Source organism: Brassica napus, chromosome C9 (genome assembly GCF_020379485.1).
Source record: "Brassica napus cultivar Da-Ae chromosome C9, Da-Ae, whole genome shotgun sequence".
NCBI lineage: Eukaryota > Viridiplantae > Streptophyta > Magnoliopsida > Brassicales > Brassicaceae > Brassica > Brassica napus.
The window spans coordinates 18,973,393-18,997,794 of NC_063452.1; the positions used below are offsets into that span (position 1 = coordinate 18,973,393).

At 35.8% G+C, this 24,402-nt stretch overlaps 5 protein-coding genes and 1 long non-coding RNA gene across 8 annotated transcripts; 4 read left to right on the forward strand and 2 right to left on the reverse strand.

The window, feature by feature from the left end:
• The first annotated feature begins 1,569 nt into the window (after positions 1–1,569).
• On the forward strand, positions 1,570–4,863 carry LOC125592511. The gene is made up of 3 exons (XM_048767725.1): positions 1,570–1,620; positions 1,689–2,435; positions 2,517–4,863. The coding sequence occupies exons 1-3, from the start codon at positions 1,570–1,572 to the stop codon at positions 2,787–2,789; spliced, it is 1,071 nt and encodes a 356-aa protein (XP_048623682.1). The 3' UTR covers positions 2,790–4,863.
• On the forward strand, positions 2,844–4,713 carry LOC125592512. Its single transcript, XM_048767726.1, has 4 exons — positions 2,844–3,113; positions 3,398–3,859; positions 3,949–4,207; positions 4,280–4,713. The coding sequence occupies exons 1-4, from the start codon at positions 2,844–2,846 to the stop codon at positions 4,711–4,713; spliced, it is 1,425 nt and encodes a 474-aa protein (XP_048623683.1).
• A 1,345-nt stretch (positions 4,864–6,208) lies between the features above and the next one.
• On the reverse strand, positions 6,209–8,560 carry LOC125592513. The gene is made up of 2 exons (XM_048767727.1): positions 6,613–8,560; positions 6,209–6,513 (listed from the first exon to the last, which is right to left on the reverse strand). The coding sequence occupies exons 1-2, from the start codon at positions 8,558–8,560 to the stop codon at positions 6,209–6,211; spliced, it is 2,253 nt and encodes a 750-aa protein (XP_048623684.1).
• Positions 8,561–10,658: 2,098 nt separating this feature from the next.
• LOC106386791 (tropinone reductase homolog At1g07440) lies at positions 10,659–12,784 on the reverse strand. Of its 2 annotated transcripts, none has more exons than XM_013826607.3 (5): positions 12,625–12,784; positions 12,323–12,530; positions 11,987–12,203; positions 11,062–11,168; positions 10,659–10,946 (listed from the first exon to the last, which is right to left on the reverse strand). In XM_013826607.3, the coding sequence occupies exons 1-5, from the start codon at positions 12,702–12,704 to the stop codon at positions 10,758–10,760; spliced, it is 801 nt and encodes a 266-aa protein (XP_013682061.2). In that variant the 5' UTR covers positions 12,705–12,784; the 3' UTR covers positions 10,659–10,757. The 2 variants fall into 2 exon arrangements, 1 of the variants encoding a protein (XP_013682061.2); XR_007328361.1 differs by having other exon boundaries at positions 10,913–10,946; positions 11,062–11,223.
• Positions 12,785–12,843: 59 nt separating this feature from the next.
• LOC125592402 lies at positions 12,844–14,440 on the forward strand. Of its 2 annotated transcripts, XR_007328363.1 has the most exons (4): positions 12,844–13,144; positions 13,264–13,342; positions 13,517–13,886; positions 13,984–14,440. It is a non-coding gene; the product is annotated as an uncharacterized LOC125592402 (long non-coding RNA). The 2 variants fall into 2 exon arrangements; XR_007328362.1 differs by having other exon boundaries at positions 12,847–13,342.
• A 4,918-nt stretch (positions 14,441–19,358) lies between these two features.
• Positions 19,359–20,492, forward strand: LOC111209423. Its single transcript, XM_048767728.1, has 4 exons — positions 19,359–19,404; positions 19,475–19,604; positions 19,709–20,291; positions 20,382–20,492. The coding sequence occupies exons 1-4, from the start codon at positions 19,359–19,361 to the stop codon at positions 20,490–20,492; spliced, it is 870 nt and encodes a 289-aa protein (XP_048623685.1).
• Positions 20,493–24,402: the final 3,910 nt, after the last annotated feature.

The following is a 24,402-nucleotide window of genomic DNA, read 5'->3' on the forward strand; positions in this document are numbered from 1 at the left end:
AACGTATATCCGTTCCGATCCGGAAATAGATAAATACATGTACATATTGATTATACTTAATGTTTTAAATGTATAAGTTTATATAATTATTATTATAACATATGATTTGACAAATTCTATTCACATTATTACTTTATATAAAAGTATTACATGAAAAAGAAGAGAAAAAAATTATAAAAAAATTATAACTTTTTTCTTAAGTTTTGTATTATTATAATTATTAACTAAGTTTAAAACTTACAAAATATATAGTTTCATTATTTATTTTAGTTTTTATTTTATATATCATGCAAAAAATATATTAAAAAATAAATTCGTATTGAATTTTTAAGATTATTTGTATTAATCAAAGCGGATGAGATATCCATAAGTATTCGTAAATATCCGTAAATATCTATTTATTTTGCGGATATCTGTTTTTCCGGATATCCGTATTTTTCTGAAGCAAAGCAAATCGAAAAATTAGATATCCGTAACATACGAAACAAATCACAAATACCTTCAAAAACTTAGATATCCGATCCGTTTCTTGCCATATCTGTAAATGCTTGTAAATAGATTATTCGTAATCAAAAGTCTTTCTATTTGCATGGACTGCTTTTCTTTGTTTCTTTTGTAATTTTCTTCACGTGTAACTCTATCCATTCATCTGGAAAAAAGTAGATCAGGAAAAAATAGAGTAAAGATTTATTTCGTTTGGGTTTTTATTTTTACTACTTCAGACACATCAATCCACAGACGTGTTTTTTTCTGCGTTGTGCTATCACTATATCTCATGTTTCTCTGCAGGCTAGGAATGCTAATGACTTGCAACAATTCATTTAGGCTTTTTTTGTCAAACTATTCATCTAGGCTTTCATTGCCGGCAATAGTGTTAATATTTCAGCGAAATAAGTATTGGAAAAATTGGATAAATAGGATACTTTGAACTTGGATTTGTCACATTAGGATTTCTAGAAAATATTTTAGGAAAATAAGATTTTAGATCTTGTAAAATACCAAAGTACCCTTAATTTACCAATTATGTTGAATTTAAATTATATATTATAATAATTTTCGTTTTAATGTTAAAATTAAAATCTATAAAAATTAAAAAAAAAAGTCGTTTTAATGTTAAAAGTAAAATCTATTAAAATTAAAAAAAAAACACTAAATGGGAAAAAGGGAGACGCGGGATGCCGCAAACCTAATTCCTTTTCTCCTTGTCTTCTCCGTCGTGAGTCGTCGCTCTCCCACGGCGATTTAGGGTTCAACGTTGAGAAGCTCTGTTCTTCGTCGGTGTTTCATCAGCCCGTGGTCTCTACTCTCGTCTCCGTCACCATCCTTTTCGATCTCACTGAAGACACAACGGCTGCGAATCGTTCTTCCTCTTCGTTGGGTCAAATCGATTTTTGAAGTGTTCTTCCATCAATTTCGCTTCTCAATCTCACAATTCTTCACATAAGGTATTGGATTACATCTATAGATTCTCATATTAAACGAAATCGAAGAGTTCTTCCATTAAAGCTCGATTTTTTTTAAAAACGATTTGGCGTGTTTGAACTAACAATTTTGTCACGGTTTGTAGCTATGTCTGAGGAGCTACCGAAGAGGCTTTTTAAGGAGGGCGAGGAGCCCCGAGTTACTCAGATCAACAACAACTGCAGGATCGACTACATAATCCAAAGTTCCAAGCGTGGCTGCCAAAGGAGTTGGATGTCGTGAAGAAAGACCCGGTTTTTCATCAGATTTTTAAGCTCCATGAGAATGGTCTTGGATACTCTGCCAGGGTGATACACAGCTTCTTGTGTAGGGAGCTGGTGACTTTCTTACAGCACGAGCTATGGTTTGTCTTTGCGAGGAGACCGCTTCGATTCTCATTGCAAGAGTTCCACGCCGTAACCGGGTTTGAATGCGATACTCATATCTCGCTTGAGGAGTTTGAAGAGTGGAAATATGATGGTGGTTTCTGGAGCAAGGTTTTGAGGAGAAAAGATGGAACAATTACACTCTTCAACCTGTGGACTAAGGACAAGGAAGCTGTAAAGAAGTGGAGGAATGCAGATCGCATACGTCTTGTCTACTTGGCGATCATTCTTTGTGTGGTATTGGCAAGAGATGAGAAGGCTAATATCCCCCTGAAGTACATCGCGGTGGTCATGGATCTTGACAGAGTTCGAAGGTATCCTTGGGGAGTTGCTGCTTATGACCTTCTCTGCAAATCAATAGCCAAAAATCGTTCCCAACTGAAGGAAAAGACCACTAGCTATGTCTTGGATGGCTTCTCATACGCCTTGCAGATTTGGGCAATGGAAGCGGTACCAAAAATTGGGAAGCTTTGTGGAAAAAAGCTGGATAAGGGTTTCAAGGACGGTCCTAGATGCATAAACTGGATGGGAGCTGCGAAGGTGTCATATGAGGAGATCATTCGCTTGGAGGAGATTATTACACCCAAGGTAATTTTATCTATTTATGACGATTCCTTCCGGTTTGAAATGAGTATTTAGTATCTAACTGTATTTCCCTTTCTTGTGTAGGATGACATCTACCCATACATCTCATGGACAGGAAATTATGATGTTGTCAAAGCTCAGGCGTTTCGCAGAGATGATGATGTGGAGGATGATAGAATCAATGTTCTGATGGAGATGATAAAGAAGGGGCATGATTTTAGTGAGCATGTTTGGGAAACTGAAGAAAATGAAGTGATTTCTTTATCTCTCGATGACGAATCAGCTGTGAATGATGAAGCAAGCGTGAATGTTGAAGCAGCCGAGAGTGATGACGACTTTCAGACTCCGAAAGGATAAAAAAACGTTGGTTCTAGATCAAAGAGGGGTAAAAAGAGGCTTCCCGATCGTGGTATGGAGAAGAGAAAGCATAAGGTTCTCGCAAGTGGTGCAAAGCAAGCTCCTTTTAATGAAGACATGAAGGCTTTTATGACACAGTTGTTTGAGCACAACTTCTCTGGAATGGAACAAAGGATACAGAAACAGATGGCCGAGACATTTGAGCAGATGCGGACAGAGCTTAAACAATCACGTAAGGAAGCCAGCGTTGAAGTTGAGCTTGGAGAGCCTTCACCGACAAAGCCATCGACGAGCCAGGCACCGTTGAGGAGGTCCACACGCGGGGTAAACAAACACTAGTCTTCACCATCCTCTTCAATGTTATTTTGTCTTGTTTAAGTTCGTGGTTTGCGTGTCTGTTTGTTTTATTGGCATCTAAGTTATCGGCCTGAATTTTGTTGTACTTTATAAGGTCTCGGTTTGTATGTGTGCTTGGTGTGTAAGTGTCCTTGGTTTGTAAGTGTCTTGTTTGAACTTATGTAATGGTCTGGAACTTTTATGTAAAATAATTATGTAATGATAATGTATTTTGGTGTCTCAATTATTGCTTATTTGTCGTGACATAACAGGATGGTTCCGAGACTACATTCGATGTGAATTATAGTGAAGCAGATGATATGGGTCGCGGGATAGGTACGCAAGGGGTTGAAGGGCTTTCTCAGACGTCGTATGTGCCAGGCTTTGATCCATCTCAGGACAAAAAAGAAGAAGACTGGTGGACTCCAATGACTTCGGTCCGAGGTTCAGTGGATAATCCAGTAAAGAAAGAAAAGACAGAGATGAATACAGCTCCACCGCCGTCACAGTGGGAGAAATGGTGCAAAAGAAAAGGTCATGGACTTCAGCTTAGCGATTCACCATTGCCAGAAGATGCTTCTCCGCAGGCGTCACTTTATTATATCTCCGAAGAGTCATGGAAAGGATTCACGGAATGGGCATTAAAGCCTATACCTTTAACAATTGGTCCTACATGCTTTAATTTGTCTGTAGCTACAAGAGTAGTAAGTGCTGGAAAATGGCTTGGAAACGAGGTAATGAATCTTGTACTAACCTTTAGTGAATTTATCTTCCTAATACTTCTTATATGCTATATTACTTAACTTTCATTGTAAATTTTTAGGAGATGGATGCGGTTATGTTTATATGGCGTGTGAACACTACATTGAATCGTTGGGCCCCTCGCCGTGTTGCTTTCATGAGTGCTATGTTTTGCCTCCAAGTAGACGCTGCATACAAGAAGTTTTTACCAAACAAAAAAGCCTATCAATTGCCTGATTTCCTTCTTGGGTACGGCAGAGGAGAGCTTCCATCTCATGGGCAGACTGATCTAGTTTGGGGTGTTGATGTTGATCGACTCTACTTTCCTCTGTTTGTAAATGGTAACCATTCAGTTCTTTTTACATCCTAGTATACATTTCTTCGTTTACATATTTTTGTGGACTCGAACGCAGGTAATCACTGGGTTGGTGTCTGTGTAAACATCATTGAAAGAAAAGTGGAAGTCTTTGATTGCGGTCGGGGAAAGAACAGACAGTACGTTGAGAAGTTTGCTGCTATCATTCCTAGGATAGTGAAGTCCGTTGCACCACAAGAAAGACAGAAGCAGCTACTCCTCTCATCATATTCTATCGTGGATGTGCCTATGAAGTTGAGATTGAACAAAAGTTGTTGTGATTGCGGTGCATACGCTCTGAAGCACTTGGAATGCTCGCTGCTTGGTCTTGACGTCAGTTTAGTGGATGATGAAATCATTATGGGTTGTAGACAGAAGATTGGAGTGGACTTATGGGAGGCTGCACACGACCCCATCTTTGCTGAGGTTATGACACGATATGTGCCTTCACCATGGGAGAGGTCTGAGGTCTTTGACCTCGAGGATGATTGATTAACTGTGATTTTAGTAGTTTGGTTTGTTAGAATTAGAAAACAACTTTGGCTTTGGTATTTGATTTGAATTAAGAAACAACTCTAGATTTGATTTTGTATAAATTATGAAACAACCCTATAAAGAATTGTGTGCTACAAAATCATAAAACCTGAGGATCCAAACCCTAAACAAACCCTTAACTAAAACCATAACCATAGACATACCCTAACCAAACCCTAAAACCATAATACAATAATGATTTTTAATCATACCCTAAACAAACCCTAAATCCGTAATTCATAGTCAAACCCTTAACCCTAAACAAACTCTAAAACCATAACCGTAGACATACTCTAACCAAACTCTTAACTAAAACCAAAGTATAAATTAATCCAACGCCTCAAACACACACCTATTTATTGATTATTGTACATTGGTCACTATCTAAGTACGTCCGTCCACTATGTTTGATAGATGTTTAAACACTAATTTAGAGGGTTCAAAGACAAAGTTCTTGTGGTGTTATCGATAAATTTAGTGACTTTTTTCTGCTCTGCCTTAGCTAGAATACGCGTTATGGGAGTATGAAACGACGTAGTTTTGGTTATTTTTTTGACCTAATCACTTTTCTTCCTCATTCTTCCTCGACAGAGAGATTGCAGCGGCGAAAAGTTGGAGATCGACTCCCTCATGTCTTCAGTAAATTCTTCATCCACTACAAGAGATCGCCTCGCGAAACAACGGGGAATTCCCACAAGATGCAATTGCGGTGAGGCAGTGAATCGTTTCACTTCAAAAACAATTCAAAATCCGGGAAGATTATTTCATTGTTGTCCTTTGGGATCTCAGAAGGTTAGTCGTGTTATCATATAACTGTCTCCTTGTTGTCCGATGAGAGTAGAATTAGTCAATCTAATTGTGTATTGGATGTTACTGATGAAGGACAAAACCCACTTGTTCAAATGGACTGACAAGTCAGTTGTTGAGGAGATTGAAGACTTCCAAGACCTGTTTGACGTGTTACTCGTTGACAATTCCGAGTTTCAGAAATCAGTGAGAGCTGGTGAGGCCATGATGACACGCCATGAGAGTAGAATTCAAGAGATGGAAGATGCAATGTGCCATTACGAAGAGAAGACCTCGGAATGCATTAGGGAACTAAGGGGCATAAAAGCTTTGTTTGTGTGTTGTTTGGTGATGGTCTTCTTGTACCATATCTATGCATGATGTTCAACAAAGGCAGCGACTTCGCGCACAACTACTTTTATGTGCTTCCTCAACTTGTTGTTTCTTTTTTTCAAAGAAGTTAAGACCATGTTTCTTGTTCTTTCGAGGTGATCATCATCTACTGAAACGAATTATTTTGCAAATACTTTGGTTGTTACTAGAATAAATCGATTTGTCTCTATAGTTTAGCAAATACCAAATTGTCAAATAGGTTTTTAAACAGAAGATCAAATAGTTTCAAAAGCAATAAGAAAAAAAACAGAGACAGATGCAGACACATAACAAACTAGATGGGTAAATCGCATGTTCCTCTCTTGTGTCCTTCAGTTCCACAACGGCTGCACTTATGCTTTTTATTCTTCCTTGATCCTTGAGAAGATGCGATCTTGTCTTCTACTGATTCATACCTTCTCTTTACTGGTCGACCAGCACTCTTTCTTGTCTTTGGTGGTAAAACCTTTGCAAGTTTAACCTCAGCAGGGACATTCCATTCAGACTCTAGAACTGCTATTGGATTAATGGAATCTGCATAGGCGGTTCTCCACGCTGCAGTGCTGTACAAGGCGTCAGTGAATCTGTGCACTTCCATACCTGTCAATCTCAAAAAAAACTTGATCAATATGAAGTCTATATGATGAAAATCCCGAAAATAAATAATTCTCAAGTATTCATGTGTTTATACTTCCATACCTCGTGAATAAATTGCAGGAATGGCGTGTCGGCAAGGAATTTTTCCTATATCATACTTACCACATGTGCATGTTCTTCTTTCCAAATCAACATGACAATCATATATGTCTCCTTTTACAACCGATCTGAAGTTGTCAACCTTGTAAACCTGGAATCCTTTTGCCTTCACAATTCTCCTATCAATCTTTCTCTCCACCTTAGCGGTTAAAGGATCTACATGCTTTGAGCTTAACAAGCGACGCTCATAGAACCATCGAGTCAACAGTTCTCTTATACTATCAAGCAAAGGAATAACCGGATATTCTCTAGGTATTCTAAGAACTGAATTTATAGACTCTGCAGGGTTCGTGGTCCTAATGTCATACCTGGAGCCAGGGAAGAGAGAACGAGCCCATTTGCGCACATCAGCCTCCCGTAGATATCTTCCAAGCTCAGGACTCATATCAAAAATTTCGGTGATACGTTCTTGAAATTCAGTGTACCTATATGCCCGTGAAGCCTTTTCCACCAACGCAGTCAATCCTTTTGTCTTGAAAAATGAGACCACATTGGTCAATAAGTGATGAATGCAAATTCCATGTGCTGATCGAGGGTAGACAGTCCCAATAGCTTTAGAAATAGACGCATTTCTATCTGAGACAAAAGCTAGATCTTGACAATCAGCAATAACCACTTTCAACTGTCTGAAGAACCACCCCCATGAATCGTCATTCTCTGAATCAACAACCCCAAATGCAATCGGATACAAATTAGAGTTACCATCTACAGCAGTAGCAACAAGAAGTGTCCCTTTGTATTTATTTTTCAGAAAAGTTCCGTCAACGACAATCACCCTTCGCATTGCATTGTAGAATCCTCTAACTGATTGCCCAAATGACATAAATAGATACATGAATCTTCCCTTCTCATTAGTTTCGTAGTGAGTATGCGTACCAGGATTTGCTTCTTTAATCATATGCAAATATGCTGGTATTTTAGAGTAACTGCGATCTGGTATACCTCTAGCAGCTGCAATAGCAAACTCACGAGCTTCCCAAGCGTGCCAATAAGTAATCTCACAACTATGCTCCATTCTCATAAATTGAATGATGTCATTCGGTTTTGGGCCATCGTTTGCATCATCAAATCGATGTTGTATCAGAGTCCCAATTGTTCTTGCAGATGCTGTTTTTCCGAATTTCCTTTTCTTTGAAGGAGCACATGAATGTCTTCCATCACATTGGTTGATCATGAAATATGTAGACCCATCTATTCCTTCTGCACGCACAGTCCAGTTGCACAATGCATCCTTACATCGAATATACCACCATTTTCTCGTGGATTTGATAACAGTGTAATCGAAATTATTCTTCATCGCCAAAATTTCCATTGTTGCCTTCAGAACCCCTTTACTTGTGAAAATTTGATCCTTCTTCACGAAGTCTCCTCTCCAAGCTCGACCATCCTTATCACTGTCTCCATTGTTTTGACAAAGTTCAATGTTTTCACTCCTTAAAGCACCGCAACCATCCACAGCGACATGATTCGTTCTTTTAACAAAAGACTCTTTTGACGTCTTGACAAACTCTGCTCGATTTATCTCAGGAACTTCTTCATCCTCAACATTACTTGAATCACAAGGCTCCTTATTCAAATCGATATTGACTCGTTCCTTTTGATTTACACCAGAAACAGAGAACATCACACACAAGGTAGTGGACGATTCCCTCTTTGCAGAGCCCACAAAATTAGATGCTTGCCGATCATTGGTGATAATAATTGGAGGATTCCCTTTTTGATTCAACAACGAATAACTGAACTCGGCATTAATGGCATTATGGTCCACCCCATAATCCTCACACACCGTTATCTTGAGCTGCTTCAACGTAGTAGTAGTTGCTAATGTTACCATTCGACCACGCCTTTCTTTGTCTACCACGAAACTCCAGTCATCACCTCGACTACACATCCATTCACCCGATTTGACATAGATTAGAACAATGTTGTATTGATAGAGAAAAGAGAGATGATTATGTCGATGAAGAAGAGAGAAACACAAAGAACGACGACAAAAGATCGTGGGAGAAGGAGAAAAACGTGGGAGAAAATATTCTTGAAGATATTTAGGGAAGATTTAGTTTACATTTAGGAAACATCTTTAACCGATTATGGAAGTTTCCATATTTTCCGGATTTCCTGTAGAATGTATAACCTATGTAAGTCAGAATACAGTAGAGTAGATGTGAAACATATTCTTCCCTAGGCGCCACATAAGGTAAAAGACAGACCATATCATGGCTCCAAATATAGATAGGGTATATCAACGCATTGTGGCTATATGTCGTTATCAAGCTAAAGGTATAAGAAAGACATCTTTCTTGATTATAACGTAACGTAACCTAGCTTTGGTTAGAATATATAAGAAAAGATAGGTTACGTTGTATACCAAAGATATATCTATGTATAAACATTAGTAGCCGATTTCTAGACTAAGTAGATCACTAGAATGAGTATTGTAACTGTAGCTAGAAGATGAAATAAAATATGATTCATTTAAAAAAAAAACAATTTAAACATATATATTGTCATACTTATGTTTCCAATAGTTTTGATATTTTTTAACATTTTTAAAATTCAGTTTACTATTTTTTCCATAAAAAAATGGTAAAATATGTCCAGAATTGCCCAAAATATCAGAAATCCTATTGTGACAAATAAAAGTTCAAAATGTCCCATTTTTCCAATTTACCCATAAGTATTTTGGGTCAAGTTAAAGTCATAATGCTCGTGTATCTTGAGGCTCCAAAAAACATTCTCCTGGACTCTTAGACGTGACTGGTTTTCTCGCTACCACCCGAAAACGCAGCTTTTGCAATTGGTAGCGGTTGACAGTGTTTCAAAACAATCATACAAAGCGGTTGACAATGTTTCAAAACAATCATACAAACTGTTACAAATCGATTCAAACCGCTCTGAACCTCTTAAAATTAAAAGCTGTTCCATTTAGCATTTGGAGATGATATATATATATATATATATAAACATATAAATACAAAAATAAAAATAAAAATAAAAATTATAAATTGAAATTCTAAAAATACTAAAATATATCTATTATATTTTAATTACTATTATAAAATTTTAAAATAAAAATATTTTCTATAATTTTAAAAAATTTAAAACTATAACTTTCTAAATATAATTTTCATATTTATTATAATATTATGATTTTTGATATTTTATAATTAAAAAAGGTAAATATTGTTAATTTATTATTTAAACGCTAATGTATTTGGTAGTTAATCAGTCATAAGTATCCCGCAAACACACTCATTTCTAACCACATAACCAGTCGTACAAATATCTTAAAATCGCTAGAAACCGCAACCACCCGCATCCGCAAACTTCTGCAACCACAAACGCTATGTTTGAACTAGTTAGACCGTTAGTATCTTGCAAATTAAAGTATCTTTTAATTTCTTCCATTTATGATTTATTATTACTTCAAGGAATAGATAAAAATCATATGCATTCTGTTTAAGGGAGTGACTGGTACTGACTGGTAGTGGTTGTAGGTGTTGTCCACAACTCCATTTATTTTTACAGCACTAAATTCACAGCAATCAACCTTTAATAAAAATCACAACTCTTGAAATAATCTAAAACTGTACAAGTGCTCTGTAGAACCAAAAATCCAAAGCAATTTTTTGGAACTTTTCATAAAATTCTAAAACAATAAAATCTAAAGTCAGCAAAAAGTCTACAGATTCTTTTCTACAGTAATTTTTTTAAAGCTACAGCCATTACCAATCAGACCCTTAATTTATGATTTAATTTTATACTAGGGCTGCGCAAAAAATCCGATCCGAAGAACCGAACCGAACCCGATCCGAAAAACTAGTACCAAACCCGAACCAAAATTGATTAAATATCCGAACGGGTTCAAAATTTTGGTATCTAAAGAACCGAAACTGAACCCGACTCGAACCGAAATATCTCGGGTACCCGAATGTAACCGAAATAAATTTACATACCTAAATATATTACTTATTTTTAGATTTAATATATATTAAAAACATTCAAAATATATAAGATACTTTTAACTTAGTAAAATAGATTATTCATATGTAGAAACTTGAAATTGTGTTTTGTTTTGGTGACTGGGTTTAAGCATGTGGCTGATACGAGAACCCTTTTACAGAAAGACCTCCATCGACGCAGATGGTCTGACCCGTTATATAAGAAGCTGCAGGCATACAAAGAAATGCCACAAGCGATGCTACCTCCTCCGGCTTCCCTAAGCGCCCCAAGGGATTTGTTGATTCCATTGCTTTCTTGAATTCATCATCAAACCCCTAAATATAATCATCATATGGGAAAGAAATAAAAATATCATTTAAAAAGGTGCAATATTAAAGTCAAAATATCATCAAAACAAAGAGAGATCCTTAATGAATAATTGGATCTCACATATTCAACGAGAGGAGTGGCAATGACTGCAGGAGCTATAGCAATAGCCCTTATGCCGTCGCTAGCCCATTCGCACGCCAAATTCCTTGCTAGCTGATTCATTGCCCCTATATATGTATACACATGCTAACATGTGTTATAAGACCTTGCCTTATTGCTTACCTAAGTGTTGAAATGTATATTTAATGAAATGGGAAATTCGCAATATTAAGCATTTTTGTTTCTTCAGCAGTGAATTTTACATTTTCATAAAATGAAATGATTGATGCACTTTTCAAGAATATTTTATGAAGAAACTTAAGATATTTTGATAATTACAAAACTTTAATTTGATTTCTATTGTGAACATATGAACGAAAAGATTATGTTTCAAACAATCTAGGCCTAAGTCAGATCTTATGTTCCTAGTGGAGCAAATCTCATAGAATGGCATAGTATTATCCTTATGTTGTCGCCTGCCTACAAATATAATTGCATAGATTCACCCAATGAGAAGTACAGAAAATCCAACAGCAGGATGAGTACATCATATCAAATGGATTTTGCTTATATAGATAACGCATAGGATATATATATAGATGATGCATATGGATAAAAAACATATATGTATATGCATTTTATTTTTGGTTGAATATATATACATAAACATATCGAGTGGTTTGTAATCACTCGACTTATACCGATCGATCATTTCAAAATTGTATATATTATTGTTGTTTACATGAACTGGACCAGTGGGCTAATGTTATTTCTAAGCATAGTAATATTATTGTTGTTTACATGAAGTGGACCAGTGAGCTAATGTTCTTTCTAAGCATAGTAATATTATTGTTGTCTACTATGTGCTGTACCAACTAGACTCACAGAGAGGTGGTTTTGATTTCTTTGATCATTGGTTTTGGTTTCTTCTTAAGTCAGTATTTACCTTTTGTGGCAGAGTAGATGGAGCTGACGCCACATGACACCACCCCAGTAACCGAGGATATGAAGACGATACTACCACACCCTGAAGACTTGAGCAGAGGATGTGCAAGCTGGCTAAAATGGTATGCAGATTCCAAGTTGGTGGAAATGTGGAACGAGAAATCCTCTGCCGTATTTTCAATTGTTGGCTTTGACCGGATTGCGCCAACGTTGTTGATCTAATATCAAGAATACATAACCGGAGACATGAGTCAGCCAGAAGTGAGTATTATTGATCTGTCTTTGTTTGCACAACATTAAAAAAAAAAACAAATGATATAGAATGCAGATAAATTACGAGGATACTGAGCTTGGCATCAAACAAAGTGGACACAGTTTGCATCAGCTTCTCTCTTTCGGTCCAGGACGATGCGTCACAGACTGAACCAGTGACTTGAAACCCTTTATTTTTCCAGTCGCTCAAACACTCGTTGAGATGTGCTTCATCTCGAGCACACGTATGTATTATTGCTCCAAATCCTGCAAGTTCCTCTACTATAGCATGCCTAAAATTTTCAAAAATCAACAATATATAGATTTAAGAAGAATCTAGTCACTAGTGCTTTTAGGATGTACGGAGAGAGAAGAGAGTTGACGAACCCAATGCCTTTGGTTCCACCGGTAACAAGTGCAGTTTTGCCTTGAAGGCTCCATCTTCGTCTTTGGTCTTCTCCAGCCATTGAAGTGGATTATCTTATGAGAATATAAGTGAATATATTAGCTAATGTCCACCGAAAATATCTTTATACAAAAAAGGCTTTTAATAAATTATGGGCCTTTTGTTAATCCTTAGAATTTGAGCCCAAACGGAAAAGTCCAACTCTGATAACTCCGCTAGGGTTTCTGTTCTTCTTCCTCCGACACCTATCAACTTCATTCTGCGTTCTAACACATTGTCAATGGTGTTTCTATAATTTCGATGACTTAAATCAAGATGAAGAATCTCTTTGTTTGTCTTAACTCGCGTAGTTTAGCCTTCTACTCAACCGAAACTTTCAGTTTAATCGCGACCTCTGAACTTCGTCTCCATCATCGAAACGTCGCAGAATCTTCATATTAAATCTCTTATTAATTGAATCAATCATGATGTAGCCTTCAGTGCGATATTTTCTTCAGCGAGGTGGTGTAGCATTCGTCCGCTCGAAATCATCTTATCAATCTGTTCAATCAACGCAATAGATATATTTCCTGAGAAATGGCTAATTCCAAAGTTTTTCTCTCTGATTTGATATCTGGTAGGTGTTCTTCCACAGTTGAGGTTAGATTGCTGCGATTACGTGAACTCATGTCCGTTGATATGCTATTACGTGATTCAAAAGTGAGTATCTTCTTAAGCATTTGATAATAGTGATGTCAGTTTTCTGGTGACCTAATGTCAACATGCTGGCTGTTATATATGATTTTTCATTCAGCATTTAGCTTTCACTTCTTGATTATGAAACCTTCTCAGTTCTGTTTACATTTCTATCTGTTCTATATTATTTTCTTTCAGCATTTAGATTCTGCTTCTTGATTATGAAACCTTCCCGATTCTGTTTCATACGAATTTTATTCCCGCCCACCGTAAGTGCTAACCGGGCTCGAACCTTATCTTCAACCACCGGTGAGAAGCAAATAGGGTTCGAGCCGGAATATCATCCACCAGTGTCCAGTGAGTTCCGATAAGGTTCAGCTGTCAGGGAGGAAGCGGCTGGTTGGAGGGGTCTCAACCAACGTGAGTTCGAAGAGAGCCAAGAAAATCTATAAACAAGGTGAGAAATGGGATCAAATTTCAAAAGACTTTTTGGTGAGAAAGATGAGATTGTTTAGCCTACGAATAATGATCTTGAGGCTGCTGATCTTGATGAAGATGGAGTTGTTAGGTGAGAGACATCATGAGTTTTTCATTCTCTCTTATTTGTTTCCTTCTCCCTTCTTATGCTTATGGTTGTGGTTTTTTTTGTGTGTGTGTGTTTGCAGAGCTGCAGAGTTTATAGTGTATAACTGAAAGAGATGGGGAAGACTGATGAGAAAGATATCTGTGGGATCATGGAAGAGTTTGAGCAGCTAGATTACGACGTGTCTTGAACTCTGACGACTTCTGACATCGTTCTAGCTCAGATGAATCAGAATCTTTGTTATGTTATATATGCACAGCACCGAACAACAACAAAAAGCAGAGGATGTTAACAATTTTTTTTTGGAACTTTTGTATGTTTCTGTCTGTGTTATTATGTAACGGCACATTCTCACTCTTTGACTGTCTTTTTTTTTTTTTGGATGCTTGAGTGTATGATCTACAAACGTATAGATATTTCGACTGATACAAACACTTTGTGTAATAAAACTGAATTTCTTGCTATTAACCTATAATGGAACTCTGTTTTTTCATCAATGTCTTAATGTTCCTTAAGACCCAACTCCAAAGAACTGTACCCCAAACTAAAAAAAAAGTCGTGTACGTTTTTGTTTGCATTTTGATCCGCTCAAAGAACAGGTCACAGGTGATGATGATGATTGTTTTGTTTCTTTGAAAACTCTGTTAGACTGAACAAAACGTTTACAAAGAAGAGAGACAAAAAGAAAGGAAGAGTATTGGAGATGTTGTCGTTTCTCGAGCTGAGATTCATGGCAATGTGGGTCAAGCCAGTCTCTTGAAACACTTTTTGACATGCTAGGGAGGAGAGCAAAAGGTAAACAGAAATTAGATGAAGGGTAGTGTTTCTCAATAACAAAGACGAGGGAGAAAGACAAACGGTAAAAACTATTAATGATTACATTTTTACGTTTTTTATGGTATGATAATTTTGTGAATTTTAACAAAAAGGGAAAATAGTAGAGTTGAGTTGGTATATATAACTATTAAGTAAATTTCAGATTTAATCTTCAACGTCTATCTTTTGGCTTATTCCAACAGTTAGTGTATTCTGAGAGATTTGGTAAAATAGCATGTTTATACATGTCTATCTTCTGGGTCATGAAAGCTTTGTAAACTATTTCTTGGCTTTACAGCAGGCCCGTCTCTAAGGGTGTGCTAATGGAGCATTTGCACAGGCCCAAAAATGTTTTAAGCAATTTTAGATATAATTTAGGGTCTTTTTTAAACAATCTATGGCCCTTTTTCAGACAATTGTTTTGTTATTCATATGGAATATGCACAGGGCTCATAAAGACAATGAGACGGGCCTGCTTAGGAGCATAACCCGATGTCTCCATAATTGCTGTCCCTTTCGAGAATTACAATCAAGAAGAAAATAGAAAGATTACGGAATAATTGTTTTTACGTGGCTCTCTCGGAGAAGTAACAGCAGAGGATAATGTCAACGAGAAGAGAAATACAAACAACATGGATGTAAAGTTGGTTCCATAAATTCTAAGATTCTCTATATATCTCTAAACTAATTGGCCATCCGAACTATTTAACTAAGTTTTACTAAGAAAAGTTTATAGGCTACATAAAGTTCTTTATGAACTAACCAAAAAATATATTGGTTTAAATTCCATTAACATAAAGATACATTATCTTTTGTAGCATCGAAATCTACATATTATAATTTTAAAGTAACTACTGGTTAAAATCTATTTTTATAACTTTATATTATAGTAATATACTATAAGGGAATATTAATTTCATAGTAATATAATTTTTTTAAATCCTGCTTAAATGAATGAGTGTTACTTAATCCGAAATTTAGTATGACCTTTTGGTTTCATATGGTTTATTTGAAAAAAGTTTGGATGGTGTTTTATATTATATAAATGTGTAACATTGTTGTTTTGTATCTTGTTTGACATAGGTAATATATAGTAGTTTATGTTATTATAAGTAATTAATATGCCTATATATATTAATGGATATCATTCTATTTTACAATATTTTGCACAAAAACTTTATAATTTGAAATAATTAAATAGAGAAATGTTTCCAAAATATGAAATAATGATTTCTAAATTTATGTAGTTTGTATATATTTAACTTAAATTTTGTTTAATAATGCTTTAGTTTCTTTATTTTATGCATTATTCTTTTTATTTTACCAATACAATAAATTTTTAAAGTTTTTATCTTTATAAAATTAGTTAAAAAATACTTTTATTAAATTTAAACATAATATTGGTATAGAAATTTTAACATAAACGTCTAAAAATATTAAATTTAATACCTAACAAAAATAGAATACTTTGTCCATCTTATTAAAAGAAAATATTTTGTAAAACTAAAATTGCTACTCCCTATAATTTACGGGAATATCAATGCTTTCTAACTATCGCCAAAACTCTCATTAAAATATATAATATGTTTAAATAAAAAGTAGAATGGTCAATATATCTTAAAATTAAACATATACAACTATATAATATCTATGCCTAAACATCAAAAAATTAAAAATCTATAAAATAACATTTTATGTTTTTAAAGAGCGAATCAGAATTAATTAAATTGTATATTTTTCAAAGAGACCTGTCAATGACAATATGAACTGATTATTAATTTTATTTTGTTTAATAAAAATAATAATTAGTATGCATTAATAGGCAAAATTACAATTCAGATTCACATAATATCAAGTTTTTTATATGTTACTTAATCTCAAAAACATAACAGATCAAAGCTTGGGTAATCCAAAACATATTCAATGTCTTTATAGTTTTGGCTATTTATCTTAATGAAAGAGCAGTTAACAAAAATGTATAAAGCCTTTGTAACACAAGTTCTTCGTTTTCTAGACAAAATCAACTCAATGTGGCATAAAGAAGAACATACGATTGATTTCCATGAGCACGATATGTCCTCCGTCTCTGTTTTGCTGTTTGGTTCACTTGGATGTGTGATATGAAAAGGGCATCAACATCCAAACCTTTCACTCGACTCTTATCAGAAAATTCTTGAATTAGTTTCTCTGTCATATGGAGAAGCTGCAATACCCCTCTACAAAACTCGAATATCTCCATGCCTTTAAACTCGGCTTACTTGTTTCTTTTTCGTTCCCTGTTTGAAAAAAACATACCCTCCTCTTCACTAACCTTTTACGTTCTTGTTCTTCTTTCGATCCGCACACTGTAAGTTCTCATTCATGTTACTCTCTTCATTGATTTCTTCCATTGTTTCAAAATAATCTGATATAACATTTTCTTCTTAAATCAATTGTGTTTTTTATAAGACATAGATTTGAGTTGCTTACATTATTGCATATCCCAAAACAAATCCAGAAAAATTCTTCAGTACATAGGGTTAGTTCTGAAAAAGAAAATGTCTTAGCCACCAACTTCTTCATCCTTGGACGAAAGACCAGAGGACAATGCAAGCTCTTGGTTTTGTTGAATCTGGCTGATGAAGTTGAGGCTCAGGAGAATGAGATGTTTGTGCAGGAGCCAGAGGAACCGGAGCAAGGGTTTGGAGAGGAAAAAGAGAAGGAGAAGAAACAAAAGCTTACATGGAGATCTTTGAAGGCAAAGATTATTTTATATGATACGAAAGCCTTTGGTAGCGAGTTTACACTCCCAAGGCACGGTTCCCAAATATTACTCATTCCATTTGGTGGAAAAATGAGTTAACATAAATAAAATACCATTTACACATGAAGGAAGCAGGGCCGGCCCTCAGAGTTTGGAGGTCCAAGACCATTTAGTAAAGATTTCAAAAATTTGGGGGCCTAAAAATTTTTTTTTTACAAATTGGGGGCCTATTTACATATAAAAAAAATTCAAAATTTTTGAGGGCCCAAGGCGAATGTTTCATTGGGATTGGCCCAGGGCCGGCCCTGGGAGAAAGTAATCGGTATGAGATTCAATATTTGGCTTATTGGAAATCAAATCAATATAAGAACAAAACATATATAAAGAAATATATAAGATGGCTCGAGAGTTTATATAATTTATGACTTTTAACTGATAACCTTATAGATCTTTATGTTTCAAAATCACCAAGAGGAGCATCTCTTAGATTTAGAGGTGTATAATTTTAGGATGAATATAAATATTAAGTACGAAGAAGGAAAGATTTGGAGAGTGAAGTATTTGAGAAACAAGTTCCATAAATTTGTGTGAGTGAAAATGTATCTTGATCCAATGGATTTCTATTATGATGAGAGTTTACCAATTCTGAAATCTGTTGATAATATTTGAAAGTTTTGAGATTTATTTCCTTGGAAAGTTTCATATGCTTTTTTTGTCTTTGAATTCTTGTTTTGGTTGGTAATTTTTTAAAGCTACATAAAACTAATCGAATTAAAAAAACAAAAGTCAAAGTCCGAAGATATTTACCCTCATACAAATAAATATATTGTAGTATTCTTTATTGGTTACCAAATATGTAATATTGTTAAAATAAAATAATATTCCCTATTAATATAACTTCCTAACATCTCATCTATTAATATATGAATGCCATTTATATTAAACAGCGATTTTTGACTAATAACCAAAAACAAATCTAAGAAAACATAAAACTTATTAAAAAATATAAACGTAAACTATAAATAATTATATGATACATAAGAATAAAAATAATTGCAAAAAAACAATACAAACCAAACATAAAAATTATATTATTAAAATTAGTATAGCTGTTCTGCGTTGCGTAGCGCATGCGAATTCCTATAGGCTTTCACTCCAACAGCACGTTGAAAGACAATGATTTCATAATAATTAAGTAATTACTCTTCCAACATATCTAAATAATTACATTCTTCAATATTCTATTCTAACACAACATTTACGTTGATAGTCTTTGTTCCATTTTGACTATATACAACTTATAATGGGTAAAGAGTTCGTAGAACCTTTTTTTTTTTTTTGTGCAACCGCAAAACCTTAATAAATCAAATAAGTTCTTTCTAATGCAATAAAACATTCTAAGGTTTCTTACCCCTATGAAACTGTAGACGCTAACTTTAAGCAGAAGACAGTGCAACACAGACATAAGAAAAACCATTAGAACAAAAATACATGTTTATGGGACAACTTGCGGGAAAAAAAGACATTTAATTCCTCATCTATTTCAAATCGGCAATTTAAATACCAAACTATTGCTTGCGCGATTTAATGCTCCAAGTATTAGTTGACTTGACTAATTAGGGATTAATTAAGTCAGCAGTTAAGTTATTAACGTTTGTTTATTTTTAATTCATTCACTTACGACATAACACAAAATTCCAAATTTAGAACCCTAATTTCGAAAGAGGCGACAACATAGGCAATTCCAGAGAACACGTAGGCGATTTCCGGCGAGATAATGGTGAAAACATTCACCGGAAGAAGAGGGGGATGGAGGAATACGTTTCCAATTCGAAGGGGAGCCTCGAATCCCATAGTTCCTGATGTTTCCAGTGTCGCTCAAGTTCCCGAAATTCCCGATGTGCCAAGAGTTCCTGAAGTTCAACCTGCAACTAAAATTGAAAGGTAAATTCAGTTGATTTTTTTTTATAGAATTTACTGATTCTTCTTATTGATATGTGTTTTTTTTGTTTAGAACGCGAGAGGAAGACTGTTCGTTTAGGACAGGAGGTTAAGAGGTTTAAGTTTGCTGTTCTCATGTATTCTCTCAAGACGCAATATGACATAAAGTTCTATAATTCCTCAACTAATAGGCTTGGAGTTTGGTGCACACAACATGAAAAAGAAAAATGTGGTCGGAGAGTGTACTGTTCTTTCGAAAAAGGCAGGAACAAGCTGATGGTGAAAGTGTTACACATATTTGTGTTAGGTCTGGTTATACGAAGCTGCTTAAGTGTGGAACAATAGCACAATTATTTGAGGAGAGACTTCAAATCAATCCTAAAATCAGATCGAAGGAGATGGTTGATGAGATAAAGAGAGAGTATAATATGATTGTGACCGAAGAACAATGCAGAAGAGCAAAGGCAACACTTGCTGCCAGAAGAAAGGCGGGTCATGAAATTTACTTTGCAAGACTTTGGGATTACCAGGAAGAGGTACGTAAATCTAATGTAGGATCAACAATGGAAGTTGAGACAATTCCTGGTCCGGTTCCTGGAAGCAATCAAAGATTTCACCGCTTGTATATGTGTTTTGAAGCCTTGAAAACGTCATGGAAAGGCTCATGTAGACCCATTATAGGATTGGATGCTGCATTTATGAAATGGGACATTAAAGGTCCAATGCTAACTGCTGTTGGTAGGGATGGGGATAATAGAATTTTTCCAATAGCTTGGGATGTGGTAGAAGTTGAGGATAATCCAAATTGGTTATGGTTTGTGCAACTACTGAAAAAAGACATGGGTCTTGAAGATGGCGACGCTATAACAATAATCTCAAACAAGCATCAGGTATGTTCATCATTTCTTTATGAATATATTAAGACTTCTCTGGTGTATTTAGCCTTGATTGTTCATTTGTACATGGAATATTACATGCAGTACACGAAGAGCTTCCTCAGGCCGAACACAAAATGTGTGCTAGACATGTTCTACAAAACTGGAAGAAGACAAATAAAGACATTGTCCTTGAGCGTCTATTCTGGAAAATAGCACGAATCTACACACCAGCAATGTTTACGACCAACTTAGAGGCTCTTAAGACCTACAATGAAGGAGCTTATCACTCTCTGCAGTCTACTGGACCGATGACATGGTCTCGTGCATTCTTCAAGCTTGGATCATGCTGCAATGACAACCTAAACAACCTGTCAAAATCATTCAATAGAAGTGTTAGGGAGTCTAGAAGGAAACCTCCTCTTGATATGCTGACAGAGGTTAGGAGAAAGACCATGGTGAGAAACGCAAAGAGAACCATTTTGACCAACAAGTGGAATAAACGGTTTACGCCAAGAGCAGATAAGGAGATTGAGCTTAACCGGCAAAGCGCTAAGGATTGCATTAGATATATGACCACTAGACAGGTGCATGAGATTGAGTATCACAATGATGCATACACCGTCAACATGGCTGAGAAAACATGCGATACACTACAAGAAAACATCAAGGATTCTGAGGGAAAAAATCGTCGGAATTTCGTCGGAATATCGTTATTCCGACGCAATTCCGACGAAATACGTCGTCGGAAATAATTCCTCGGAATTTCTTTTTTCCTCTGAAATCCCTCGGAATTTTCCGACGGAATTCCGAGGAAATAAATTTCCGAGGAAATTCCGAGGATCCTTGTTTGTCGGAAAAGTCCTCGGAATATACCGAGGTAGAACTTCGTCGGGATAATTCCTCGGAAGTTCATCGATCGATGCGTGTTTGGACATATATACATCGATCGATAGGAGTATACCGACGGACTTTTTCCTCGGTTTATTCCGAGGAACTGTTCCCTCGGTATATTCCGAGGGATCCGTTCCTCGGAATTTTCCGAGGGAGTTGTCCCTCGGAAAATTCCGAGGGAAATGTCCCTCGCTATGTTTTTTAAAAAAAACGGATCGATCGATGCGTTTTTGTTCAAAAACGCATCGATCGATGTAGTGAAAAATATAATTAATTTCCTCGAAATGTAAAAAATATTAATTTTTTTGAAAAAATAAAATTTCTGAAATTTAAATTCGAAAATATGAAATTAAAAGTAAAATTGAAATCATACTAATTAATATTCAAAGTTTCACAAATAAAAATAAAACATTCCGAGATTGGGGAAAAAAAAACTACGGGTCTGGCACGTCCGGGAACACCTCGTTCGGGTACATCCTCTGCATCATCTCCATCATTTGCTGGTTCAGCCTCCTCTGTGCCTCATAGCCCGCCTGTTGAGCCGCCATCTGGGTCTCCAACAAAGATATTCGATCATCTTTGTCCTTCAACTGAGCCGTAAGTACTTCTGGATCAACAAAGGGCGGTGGTGCAGAAGAAGGAGGAACCGACCGGGTGCGACGACCCAAACCGAACAAACGTCCCTTCTTCTTTGGAACCGACTGAATAGAAAAAAGCCAAATTTAGAAATTTAAACCAAGAAATAAATGAATTGAACTTAAAAAAAAAAAACTTACGGATTCAACGATTTCGTTGATTCGAAACCGGGACAAGTTGGTCGAAGCCGTCGAAGCGTCATCCTCGGTTTGAAGCTGAGACACTTCGTCTACCACCTGAGTTTGGACCAGGTCGACCACGTCCCTCACAAGACCGTCATCAATCTGGCCGGTCTTCTTGTTGGTATACGCCCTCCTCATTAGGGCGAGATCATCGACCGGCTCGCCATCATTTTCTTCCGCCTTGAAAAAAAACATAAAATTAAAGAAACATTAGAAATTAGAAGAAATGCACAATAAATTTAAATTCTGAAACTCAAATAATTGAAGAAAAAGCGGTTGAACTTACCATGCGATCTCCGAGAGTGGCAATAGATTGAGCACCCAAGTTATGCTTGTAGATGCCCTTCCCTTTACGGTCGCTCCTGCGGTTGGTGGAGTTGGTGGAAGAAGTTTCTTTCGTCTCCTCCTTATCCCAATGCGCACACAACTCCTTCCAGACCGTATCGTTCATCGACTTTGGGACCTTTTAATAAAAAAAAAAGAAAAAGTTTAATAAATTAAAAAATAGTTTAATAAATTAAAAAATTGTTTAATAAATTAAATCGAACCTTATTGATTTCCCACTTCTTCTTCCACTCGTGGATCTGCTTCCCATAGTTGTCCATTACTTTATGGACGAAGTGGTGATAGATAAAGAGCGTCTCATCGGAATTCCAGTTGAACTCTTGCTGAAAAAAAAACACAATTAGTAGAAAATTTATATTAAAGATTAAAAATATAAGTAAAAAATTAGAATACTTACCGCAAACTGACGAAACCACAGAACCTGCTTGTCGGTTGGGAAGTGAGTGAAAGTCGGATGTCCACTGTCGAGGGCCGAGTACATCATACGGTTGATCCATGCGCTGATCCCGTTCCCGGATCGGTTGAACCTTATTAAAAGAACAAACGGTTAATAATGAATCCAAATTTAAAGAAAAAAAAATGTTTAATTACCATGTTTGACCCCGTCCATGTGGATACGGAGTGAGATACGGAAGATGGTCACGACCGGGCTGTTGAACCAACTCCGCAACCCTCATCACTCCCGGAGGACCCGGAGGAACAGGAGCGGATGCAGCAGCGGGAGCGAGAGGAGCATGAGCGGGTGCAGCAGAGGGAGATGTATGGTTGGAGCTGTGGGGCGAAGGGGAATCCTGAAAATGGCTGGAATCCCGAGACTGGCTCCCCGTACCACCACGACCACGACGCTGTCGAGGCCGGGTCTGATCATCATGAGACCTGTAAATTAAAAAAATATATTTAATAAATACAGAAATATATAAATTAATTTTTTTATTAAAAAAAAATCCCAAATAATTTAATCACAGAAAAAGATTTATATATATTAAATTTTTTTAATAAATATATAAAAATAGTTCTAATAAACAAAAATAGTTTTAATAAATAAAAATTGTTTAATAATTAAAATGTTTTGTAAAATCCAAAAAATCGAATTTATATAGATTTTTTTTTTGTAAAATCCAAAAAATCGAATTTATATAGAAAAATCGTTTTGTAAAATACAAAAATCGATTTTATATACAAAAATGATTTTATAAATACAAAAAATAAAAAAATTATAAAAAAATTCTAAATCAATTCAACAAAACAAATTATTCAACCAAATCACAATTCTAAACCTATTATACAACCAAATCACAATCCTAACCAATCACCCTAACAAAAATCTATCAAAACTACACAAAAACCTAACAAATAGAACCTAAGAGAGTGGGATAGGGTCCTTACATGATTTGTGTAAGAGAAGAGGGAGATCGCCGGAGATATCGTCGGATTTCAGGGGGAAATCGCCGGAGAGAAAGAGAGGAGTCGCGCAGAGGAAGAACAGAGAAATGGGGAAGAAGAAGGGGCTCGTGGTTATAAAACCTAGGGTCCGACGGACATTATCCGTCGGAATTCCGTCGGAATTCTAATTTCAATTTTCGCGAAATATTTGCCCGGTAAAATGAAAATATTCCGAGGAAATTCCGACAGATAGTAAAATATCCGTCGGAATTTCCTCGGAATATTCCGAGGAAATACCGAGGAACTAGTGTTTGGGGTTTCAAAACATCAATTTTTTTTGCCGTATTTCATTTCTTATACAATTGTAATGCATACCATTGAGGATTCTTTGTATACATGAGCATAAACCATGAAATAACAAATTTCAAAACTAATTGAAAGTATTCCCTTTACCGTTCGTTAAAAGGTATAAGTGTTTCTCTTATGTTGCGAGATTTCGTTCATACAATCGGAAAAGTGTTAATTATACGGTAAGGAACAAATTTTTGACTTCATAATGAACGTAAGACACTTAATAAGGGTTATATAGGTGTTATTCAAACGGCAAAACGTTGTTTTCGGTTTAAAAACCCTATTTCCTCGGAATTTCCTCGGATTATTCCGAGGGAACTCCGACGAAACCCTCT